The sequence below is a fragment of the Miniopterus natalensis genome, chromosome 1, assembly GCF_054644295.1.
Source record: "Miniopterus natalensis isolate mMinNat1 chromosome 1, mMinNat1.hap1, whole genome shotgun sequence".
Classification (NCBI taxonomy): domain Eukaryota; kingdom Metazoa; phylum Chordata; class Mammalia; order Chiroptera; family Miniopteridae; genus Miniopterus; species Miniopterus natalensis.
In genome coordinates, this window is record NC_142081.1 from 26,349,622 (window position 1) to 26,361,748 (window position 12,127).

The 12,127-nt window shown below is 34.3% G+C and overlaps 1 protein-coding gene across 2 annotated transcripts in view; it reads right to left on the reverse strand.

Moving 5' to 3' along the window:
* GPHN (gephyrin) overlaps window positions 1–12,127 on the reverse strand; it is a 351,760-nt gene that overhangs the window by 64,895 nt on the left and 274,738 nt on the right. For both annotated transcript variants that reach the window (XM_087819798.1, XM_016223798.2), the window contains one exon: window positions 8,583–8,720. In XM_087819798.1, coding sequence (XP_087675924.1) covers window positions 8,583–8,720 — 138 coding nt within the window. The remainder of the gene's footprint in view (window positions 1–8,582; window positions 8,721–12,127) is intronic.

Below are 12,127 nucleotides of genomic sequence, written 5' to 3' on the forward strand. Positions count from 1 at the left end.
AGATTGTGGGGGTCAGAAAAGTTAAAGGCAGGGCTACGCATCACTGGGGACCCTGATCCATACATACAATTAAGTGCTCTAACGAGATTGATAAGGAGTGGAAGAGACTGGCCAACGATTAATTCTGCTTTGTTTGGTATGATTACTTGTGTTGCAAGAAGACAGTGGCACAGTGCTTGGCCAAGAGGTGGTAGCCTTTTTATGCTGTGAGCAGGAAACCCATATATAAGTCAGCTTCCCACAGATATAATTATATCATTATGACTACTCTCTAGAGTGCCAGCTTTTTTACACTGAGATGACTGCCCCCAAAAATATCTTCAGAAAGAGCCTTCAGAAATTCAAATGGCTGACAATGGACACACATACAAGGAAAATCAAGACCGAGAGCTATTTATAAAGTTGAGTATGCTTTGTGACCATTAAACCCAAATGTATTCTCTAAGAGGTAAAAGTAAATATTTAATTTGTTTGGTAGGGCATTTATTTTGGCCCAGATAATACTCTTCTTGCTGTCTAAATTAAGATGTCAGAACTGAGTGACTTTTGGATGTAAGAGGGAAAACGCATGTTAATTTCTCAAAGTCATTTATCAAAATGATTCCACAGCTGTAAAGTTCCCCTGTAGTTAGTTCTAAGGCGGCGTTGGAGTAAATCAAGGGAAAACTCTGAGTTCAGTTGTCCAGCAAATTGATTCCTCATACAAGATACTATCAGTTATATATTTCAGGAATGCAGGAAGAGTGTGGTAGATAACATAAGGTTGAAAAGAAAGATATTATCTAAGACTCCCTAATATAAAAACCCCCACATGGATATAAATCAGTTTTCTATTGATTATAAATCCCTTAGAAGTGTACTTATGTTACTACAACATTTAAAAACCAATCTATGTGAGAGGCTACTCAAAGGTCTTTTTCACCTAACATCTATCCACTGTGCTCACAAAAATAGCTGAGAAGGCAGACTTGATACATATTATTTACACTGGTCAAATGTTCATTGGTAGGAACAATATTAGCTAAGTCTAAAGATTAAGAGGAAGGTAAAACATACAGATTTGGGTCATTACAACATTAACAAAAATAGTGTTATCATGAAGTATAACATACTTATAGAAAGCTTCATGATTATTTAACAGATACTGAACATTTAATATGGTGAGTGACCTCAAGCTTATCCCAATATAATTTATTCCCCACATTTTGACTGCGAATTTTAAAGACTGTACAAAATCGATACATTATAAATCTCACATAGTATAGGTTTCACAATTGTGTAAACTGAGAAAGATTAAGTGATTTAGGGGTAAATATCTTTTTGGTGAAAACAAGGACACTAATTAATCTCTAGTTACTCCAGAAGTCATGTTTATGGAATTGTACAAAAAAATCCCCAGGCTTTTAAAACATGTAGCTTGTTCAAAAAGGTAATGTGTTGTGTACTTGTATTTTTCCATCTAGGGATGCTCATTACCTGACAATGTAATGAGTAAGAGCAAGCATTACAGTTCTTACACCATAAAATAAAAATAAGCTTTATGTAGGGTTATAAAATTTGAATAAATACAAGTGTTATGATTATCAGAAATGATTAAGTCATGATTTAACAATACAAAAAGATGCAATTGAATTGGTGATGAATTAGTTCTTAGGTTTTATTGTAGTTCTATGATGTAAATTTTATTGTTTATTGTAACTTACATCTTGTTATATATTCATTTCTATATATAAAATATTAAGCTATAAAAATAATAAGTGTGTAACTGTAAAAAGCATTTAACTTAATTAAAATGAAAGCTATATCTTTTTGGGAAAATATTAGTTTTAAAAAATACCTAAAATGTTTTCCAGGTCACAGAAAATGTTTCAAATGAGAGTAAATGCTCACTCCTGGTGGTACTTAATGATGGAAACCTTGCCACACCAAGATCACATGAATACAGTGTCACTGATAAATGGGTAGCACTTAGGTCCAAGGGGTGGATTTCTTGGTCAGAATTTGGTAGAAACAAACAAACAAAATGTTTTTTCTATAGTTTGAACAATTTAAGCTCTTCTTTATTGGTAATTTCTCAATCACTGTCCTAAAAACTAAAATAAGATCCACAGGGAAGAAATATTTTCTTACTATAATTTCCATAATTTTAGACTACATATCCTGGTATCCTAAAAAGAATTCCTAACTTTTTCAAAATTAATTGTCCTATATTAGGATATTGCTATGACTATTTTAAAAAGGTAATATGTAACAAGTATTTTATAAAAAGAAAAAACAGATAGATGATGAAATAAAGTTCCTAAATGAGATGCAAGAATAAATAAATATTAAATGTAACAATCATAATAGTGATTTTGAAGTAATCCTGGGGTAACTTACTTTCATAGTCTCAAGGTTTCAATAGTATCACTGAATCATTCTATGTTATTTACAAATGGTAAGACAAGATGTTAATAGTTGATTTTTTTTTAAAGCAGTTTAACCAAGGACATTGGGATTCTGCAGAAAAGAAGTTTATAGAAAGAGAAAATAAAATTTTTAACCCATTAAATAAGTTCTGTTTTTGGAAAATGGAGATAGTTTAAAAAATTATTGCAAATCTATTCCATTCTTATACACATTCAGACACATTACACTTAGATTATTGTTGATTATAATAGAATCCTTGTGTCTCTGATTTTCATCATATGCTTTTTGTCTCACAATTAAATGAAAGGAAGATTTGGGTTTCCCTAGCACATAGCCCCTGCTAGGGGGTGAGCTAAGAGCCTGCCAGGAGTCGCAAAGTCTTTACTTAAGAAAATAGTCAAAGAGGTAACTACTGTAGCACTGGATGCTCTAATGGGAAATTTAATCAATTTAAACTTAAAAAAAAGGCGCTATTACCAAGTTTTCATTCCTGGTAATTCTCTTGCTGGTGGTACTGGCAAATCCTTTACTGCCACTGATATTTGTCTCTTTTATTTTCTTTTTTTTAAAAAATATCTCTTGATTTCAGAGAGAGGAAGGGGGGAGGGAGAGAGAGAGAGAGAGAGAAAGAAACATCATTGATGAGAGTCATTGATCAGCTGCCTCCTGCACGTCCCCTACTGGGGATGGAGCCCGCAACTCGGGCATGTGCCCTGACTGGGAATTGAACCACGATCTCCTGGATCACAGGTCAATGCTCAACTGCTGAGCCATGCCTGCTGGGCTGTCTCTTTTCATTTGTACTATTTTTCTTCCCTGTAGTTTGGAAAATCTTGTATATTTACATAAACTTTCATAATTCTACCAATATAATTAGAAATAGGAATTTCTAGAAATCTGAAATCCTTCTTTGAGATTTTGATCATTGCAGGAATAAGGTATTTTGACACTATTTCTCTGTAGAAATTTTCTATTTTCACTTTATTTTAAATGAAACCAGTTTTTCCATTGCTTATATTCTGAATCCTAACCTAATACTGTTAATATAGATGATGGTACCTCAAAATAGATACTGAATAAAAAGATTGCCAAATAAACTATACCAAATAAATGTATACTTAAAGTGTGAAAAAAAGTATCCAAAAAGAATGGAAAACTAAGAATCATATTTGAAAATTGGACTTTTTAAATCTGATGTATTGAATAAAACTTGTGTAAACTGACTTAAAGAAATCATACTGAAAAGTTACTTCCTCCTTACTTTTTAAAATTAAATATAGATTATTTTCTATCAAAATTACTTCAAGCGAGATACAGTTATAATATACTTTATTCTTAAAGGGAGAGAATACATATATAGAAATATATAATGGTGTGCATAGAAGGAAGTATGAAATAGGAAGATTGGTCTACCTGGTTATCACATGGGATAATTAGCTAACATTACATGTCTGATTCCTATGTGAATTAATTTTACTCAATTATATAACTATAAAAATGACTCCTCCACATAAGGGGCTTGGTGAGCACTGTGATAACAGCACATATGTGGTAATCACAATATTGGGGGAAAAGCACCTGAAAGCACAGATATAGATAACAGATTGGTAATATAATCACAATCTTGGATATTAAGAGCAGCACAGCTGCCTAGAGGTTGTGATCACACACATACACACACACACACACACACACACACACACACACACACACACACACACACACACACACACACCATGATATATAGAGAGGAATTTAATGAAATGTTCCTATTTGAGGAATGCAGGAAGAAGTATTAAGAAAATGATATAAATAAAAGGATATGATATAAATAAAATGATATAAATAAAAGGATATAATGAGATGTGCATATTTTAGAGGTATAATGAAGTTTATGGACTAAAGAGATGAGACTATCTGAAGGGAATTATGAATGAGTTCAAGCAGTCACGCTTACGGAAAAACCTACAGCAAATGCCGGCACAGACCAATATCCCAGGAGGTTTGCAAGTAAATGGGATCATCCTAGGTGAAGACCTTACTAGGTAGACATTGGAGGCAGTAATTTGGATAATAAAAATACAGCCTTTCACTTGAAATATATAAGTAACTACCTGACTTCTCTGATTCAATTTTGTAAAGCTCAACCAGAAATAAGCTCAAAGACAGTGAAAACTGCTGTTTAAATTTTCAAATGAGATACAGAGCACATGCCTGAATGACCTACGGGGGTAACATGCAAATTTGACTATAACAAAATGCACAGGGACCCAGAGATTGTTCATGTGGATCAACAAATGGAGCTGAGCCAAGGAATTCTAGCTTTGACACTGTGAGTTACAGGTGCTTATCTCAGGGCTATGATCTCAGAACCCCCACATGGAGAAGGGGAAGGAATTCATTATTTACTAAATTCTAAATATGGAAGCTTAGTGCAAACTAGATGATTTACATATATTATTTCCTTTAACAGTATTTCACAAAGACCTTATTGGGTAGACATTATTTCTATTTTTATGTATGAGAGAAACAAGACTCAGAAAGGTTATGTAGCTTGTCCAAGGTCGCTCGGCTAGTTAAAAGTAAAGCAAGGTAAAGAGTACGTTTGATGGCAAAGTTCCGTACAGTGTACCTTACTTCCCTTTTCGTCATTCTCTGACAGCTCTTGAATCCTCATGAGGAGTTAATGAATTCCTAGCATGAGCTGTGAACCATTTTGGTGAGAACCTCCTACTGTTTGAAATCAGGAGCTCCTGAATTTCTTCTAGAGGGCAGTAATTTCTGCTTAAGATAATTGCCTATCTTCAGGCAGTTATCTAACTATAAGTCAGAGACAGGAGAAATGTATCTGCTGTGGTCAGTATTCTAAAAGATATTTTACTGCTTCCAAATGAGTTCCAACAGCAAAGCTTAAAGGTTCCTTGACTAGAATTACTTAAGTCTTTTGTGGAAAACAAAGAACCAAGGTCAGAGATGCTGAAGTCTCTGATTCTAGAGCTAGTAATCTAAAATAATGCATCTAAGAAAACAGAATCCTTTCTATTGAAAGCTCATAGTTTTTCCACTATTAACTAAAAGAGACTGAGAATTGCAGTGAATGGTGCCAGAATATTTTATTTTATTTTAAATATATCTTTATTGATTTCAGAGAGAGGAAGGGAGAGGGAGAGAGAGAGATAGAAACATCAACGATGAGAGAGTTGTCATTGATCAGCAGCCTCCTGCACGCCCCCAACTGGGGATGGATCCTGCAACCAGGGCACGTGCCCTGACTGGGAATCAAACCTCGAGCTCCTGGATCTTAGGTCGATGCTCAAAGGCTGAGCCACACCTGGCTGGGCGGTGCCAGAATATTTTAATCTGCTTTACAGTAGCTAGTACTGTACACCAAATGTGCAGTTGTAATTTATTCATGTAATGCATTTTATAAACAAAGAAGATGAATCATAAGTGGTAGTCTTATAAATATTATCATCCATTGTTATGCCAGGTATGCCTCTCACAAGAAACCAAAGGAAAGTATTTATAATCAGTAGAGCACTTGCTCCTTAAAGGCCTTGCTTACAGATAGGAGCTGAAAATAGTAAAAATGCTAAAAGGATAGAACAGAGATAATAGAAAAATCCCTTATCGCCAAAACAGATGAAAACAAACAAACAAGCAAGCAAACAAATAATACTTTATACGTATGTGCACATCTAGACACTTGCTTTAGAAGAATAATTTTCAGTATTCTATTAAAAAATGATCCATGAAGTTAATAATAAAAACCTAAACCGAAATGACAGCTTTGGGAATAAAAACAAGGGACGGATTCAAGAGGAAACAAACAGCAAGTATTGTAGAGATAAAGAAAATAAGTTTAGTGTTGGTCATGCTAACTGTACTAGCAGTGTGCATACATTTGGTATATAAGTCTAGAGCTCAGGCAAGGCCTGGGCAGTGATAGAGTTAGAAATCATTTAACAGGTGGCATCTGTAGTCACTGGCATGATGAGGCTCTCTGAAGCGCATGTCAAGGTCTGAAAAGGACCAAAACCAAAAATGCTAAAGGCAGTTTATTTTCTTTAATGGACAAAGGGAGGCAAGCCTGCAAAAGAGCCGATAAAGGAGACAAATTATCACGTTTACCTGTTTCCCTCCTGCACTACACAATGAGATCCATGGGGCAGAAGTGTTGTTTTATTAATTTTTGTCGATCCAGGACTTCATATAGTATCTAATATTTAGTAGATGTTTAATAAATATTGAACAAAATGAAGTATGTTTCCATATATGATGTTTTTTTTTAAAAACACCTACTTAAAGTGCTTAGGAGGTTTAATTATAATACTCTTTTGCATTAAAAATTGAGTTTGATCCAACTCAAAGGCTGAATACAAACCTCATTATTACTTTTCGTCACGATGGGTAGAAACACTTGATGTGACAAGAAATTTAACCATCCATGAAGAGTTTGCTAACTTATAAGTGACAACTGATTTGCTGAACAAATGAAGAGGAAAGAAACGTATGAAGGGAAAAGAGAATCCATTTGACAGCTTTTCTTTTTTAATCTTTCTAGAGGAAATATAGGGTGTCCCCAAAAATGTATAGATACACATTATAAAGGCAGTATTTATTAAAATACAGTTCATTTTCAAAATTGAGCTATCCGCTGTTAAAGTATGTATACATTTCTTTTGGCATACCCTGTATATCAATGGTCACTTTCAATTCTGTTTTTTTTTTTTTTCCTTTAAAGGATTAAAATTTCTGTTTAAGTGTGACTCGGCACACACTGAGATTTTTCTAAAAACTGATGTTAGGGAAAACTCCCCTGAAATTACAAGAGGCCAGGGATGGTTAATTTATGTTTCTAATAGGTAAAGTATTATTTAAAATATTTTCCAACTTAAGTTTACATTTATATTTTCTGAGTACATCTTGGTGTTGATTGATATGAAAAATATCTTAATATTCTACATTTAATAATAGCAAAAACCTATTTCATTAAAATTGATTTTGAAATCACTTAGTTAATTCCTAACTAATTCCCCACTTTAGTGAGCTTCTAATCTTTATATACTTTAATGAGGAGTAATACAAAAACAAGAGACAAGTTTAAGCCTACTGATACACATATTTAGAAGAATGCAAGTCAGAGATAAAGGATTAGCGTGAACTCTATAAAAACAGTATTTGTCAAAGTAGTGTCAGTGAAGAAAGTGCTATATCTGGCATTTAAAATTTCACTAGTTTTGGGCCTTTTAATTTTAACATAATTTGCCTTGTTATCTATCATTATTTTCTACATTTTAATACTGGAAGAAGAGCACTATTGTGCAGTATAAAGAAGAATGGAAGTCTTGAGCCTCAGTCCTATTCCTTTTCTGCTGTTCTGTCTGAGTCTAGATTGCCTTGCAGAAAAATTAAGAGTTTTTGTATAGATATTCTCTAAGGTTCACTGAAGTTAGACTATTTTATGATCTATGAATAAAGTATTTTTTAATGTAAAAATCAATCCTGTTGTGTTGTTTTAATCAGCATAACAAAAATAATTTAAAAACTATTATTTTATTCAGATTGCACTAAATACAGCTATTGTGCTGACGTTTTAAGAAAGGGGGGTTGACTGAAAACACTGAGGAACACCGCCTTTCCACTGTCCTTCCACGAGTGGGTCTTAATGTGCTACTGCACTAAGGGCAGACAATGAGAAGACAGATGAAGCAACCAGACCGGCTGCTCAGTGAACCATGGATAAATTGATGCAGTTTTTACAGTTTACATTTTAAAACATATTTTCCACAAAGAAAACATGATTACAAGACACATTAGTTATCTTCCATTTCTGACAGAAAGGACATCAGGAAGACTCAGAGTTAACTATTTTCCTCACTCAGGGCTAATAGCCCTCTCTTTGGTTTTTAGTGTTGGTATTTTGATGAACAGAAAAAACATAGTTGATTTTTATCGAGTTTTTTTATTTTTATGAGAAAGGAAGCTGTGTGGGTGCTTTACTCTGTATACCATGAAGGCTGATCTTAGAGTTGAGTAGAAAAAAGAAGTAGAAAGAATAATGATAATAACTGTGATGATAATTAGTAACTCTTTTCTTTTGGGAAACTGTTTATTAATGGTCTATGAATCTTGGAGAAAAATGAAAAGGCAATGGACAAATATTATAGTACCTCGATAGTTGATGATTTCTGTCCCAAGCACCGGAGTCATCTCCAGGACTGTGATGAAGGCTTTGTCCATAGATGTTAGAGGAAAAGGAGACATGCGGTGTCTTCTAGCCACCTTGGTGATATCAACAGCACTGTGACCTAAACAGGAAGACAATTAACTAAGAATATGATGCTGAAACACTGATTAAAAAAGTGAGGATTGACTCATAAATATCAACAACTCTCAATTTCTTATATAGCAGATGATGATTAAAAGGTGAGACATTTTCTCTTGCTTCCAAAATATAGCCTGCTTTGGTGAAGCATTAAATCAAGTTAGCAATGTTACATCACGTGTCAAAACCTGGTGAACTTTAAAAATGATATTGCCTAATCCTTTTTGAGTGTTGCTATGTGTTGTGGCACTGTTCTAATTTAACTAATCTTCACAACAATTTTATAGGGAGGCATCATTATTATCCTGATTTACAGATAAGGATAGAGAGGTTTAGAGAGATTACATGTTTTGGTCTAAATCACAGAGCTAGTAATAGAAGAGCCACAATTCAAACCCAGGTAGCCCAGCTTCAGAGTCCATGTCCTTAAGCACGATACTAAACTTTGAACATTTAATGAGCTAGCAGTTAGTAAAACGCAATACCCAAACTTGATCTTATCTAGGATTTCATAGAAAATTTTCTTCCTCCTGAAAAAGGTCATAGAAAAAGGTTATTGTTTAGCTACTCCATACATAACCTCATCTAGTCCCATGGAATTAATATCACCCATTCACTAAAACTCCTAATTTTCTATCTCTAATCCCAACCTCTAACTGCAACTCTAGATTTGTATGCCATGCAAAATAGCCAGTGGTAAGAATATATATCTCCAAACTTATAGATCATCCAACATGCACTTGGATATGTAACAGGCAATTCAAACCTAACCTGTTCAAATCCAACTCTTAATTCCCCACCCTCCTATCCTACCCAATGTCTTATTCTCTTGCAATTCCTATCTCAGTAAATAGCAACTCTGTGCTTCCAGTTATTAGTCTAAATCCTTGGAGACATCCTTGATTTTTCTCTTTTTCTCAGAACCATATCTAAACTGCTTTTGAAATACCTCTAGAATCTGATCATTGCTCACCACCTCCACTACTACAATAGGGAGATCAGTTATTTCCTGGGAAACTGAATGCCTCTTAACTGGTCTCCCTGTCGCTTCTCTCCTTGTCCACTACAATTTATCATCCACACAGTAGTTACAGCAATCCTTTTAAGTCGTAAATTAGACTGTGCTAATCTGTGCTTATACCCTCCAATGATTTTCCATTTCACTAAGTAAAAGCTTTGCTCTGGCTTACAAAGCCCCAAACATTATGCCCCCCCTGTTCTCATCTATCACTTTCCCCCTTGTTCACTGTGCTCTATCCATTCTGACTCCTTGTTTGTCCTTGAGCATGCCGAATACATCTCTTTTCAGGGTCTTTCTATTCACTGTTTTCTTGCACCTTTCTTCCACAGATATTATGGTTCCATCCCTCCCTCATTTCTTTCAGGTCTTTGTTAAAATATCACCTATCAGAGGGTCTTTGTTAAACATTCTATATAGAATATTACCTACCATCACTATTCTCCTTGCCCTACTTTACTTTTTTTAATGGATACATATGCACATACACACACATGTTGCGTGTGTGTACGTGTATATATATGGATAGTGATATCCACATATTTAGAATATATAATATATATTTATATTTATTTGTTTATAGCTTTCTAAGTACAGTGTAAGCTCCATGAGAGCAGCAACTTTACCCTTTTTTTCAGCGTTGTTATCGCTAATAGGCACATAATAGGCAATAAAATTAAATGTTTGTTGAATTAATAAATTAATCATTTAATGACAAAAAGAGACTTCTTAGAACACTATATCCTCATTCACAAATAACTTGACCTTTTCTTTGGAGCCTTAAGGGCTTGTAGCTCAAAGGGTGAGCAGAAAAGGGGTAACTGCAAACACTGTTGCTTGGCTATGCCAACTGCTATCCACAGCTCCCATCTTCACCAGCCACCTGGCCGCTAAGAGTGTCCTTATATAGTCTTGGCCAAAGAAATGTAGGAAGAAGTCCTTGGGGCAGGCTTCCCATTACAAATAAAAAGATAAAGATATAAAGATTTAAGAGGAGAAAGCTTTTGCCTTCTACCTTCTTTCTTGGAACATGGCTAGATACTGAAGGTGCTGTACCAATTTTCAATCATGAGGATGGAAACTCACTCGGTAAGTATGGAAACATGAGAAGAAAAAAGAACCTGAGCCTCTGATGACAATGTTGAGCTGCTGACAATCCTTCAGCTGCCAGCTTCCAGACTTTTGGTATATGAGAAAAATAAACTCCCATCACTTTAATCCACTCTATAATGATGGTATATATCTCTCAGTAGTCTGTTAGTTCCTGGTTACTGCAATTTATTAAATTTAGTACTCTTACCCCAACCCATGTTCACGACTGCCTCAAAGAGTTTCCATTCTAAGATGAATGACATTGTTAAAAGTAATCAAAGAAAAATACATATAAACATGATTATAATTATGATATTCCTCCTCATAGACAATCATAAAATTAAAAAATTTTCAAAGCTTGAAGGACCTTAAGTTTATTTAGTGAATATGAGCAATATTTTCTACTTCGAGTTTTAGTGGATATTTTAAAAAAGATTATGTATGATTTATCATTCACTTACAACTGAAATATACATTTATTTATAGCTCACTTTCACTGAAGTCCTAGTCTTGTCATTCAAATATCATAAAAACATATTGCCACAACCGGTGTAATTGGAGAGAATGGTAGAGATGCTTCTGCTTTTTATTCAGGTTTACAGATCTCAGATTTGATCTTTTCTAAGATAGGCTTTCTTCATGGTGCAAATTGTGTATAATCTTATAAAAGCTGTCCTTTTAAAATATTGCTTCTGAGGAGAAAACTGTACTTTCTAATTGTGTAGAGTTTATTTGTTGAACAGGCATTGTAACAGAATAGAATTTTTCTTACTAGAAAGCAAGTTTGAGTATCAGTGATACATATACCCAATGAACAAATGTTTATCCAATGCATTTTACGAACCAGGAACAGTTAGGGACTTGGGATACAGAGTGAGATCTACCCTGCCATGAAGAACATTATAGCTCAGCAGAAAGAAAAGACATGTAACTAGACAAAAAAATAAAAGCAGGAGGGTAGTAAACCATCTGAAGGTTCTCGAACTATAGATATCAATGTTTCTCTCTCTCTCCCTCCCCCCTCTCTCTCTCTTAAACTGTAAATTGTAATGTAGATATTTGTCAAGCTGGAAAAATACTCCCCGTCTTTAAAATAATTTGTTCCATGTTTATACTTTTCTTATGGCACCTACTACCCTCCATCTTATGTTATAGGCATTTAAATATCTGGCTGACCTATGTTAGTTGACTGAAAACTCCTTGAAGGCAGGATCTATATCCTTATTAATATTTGTATCCTTTGCCATATTTAGAACAGTGCTTTTCCTTATACTTACAGT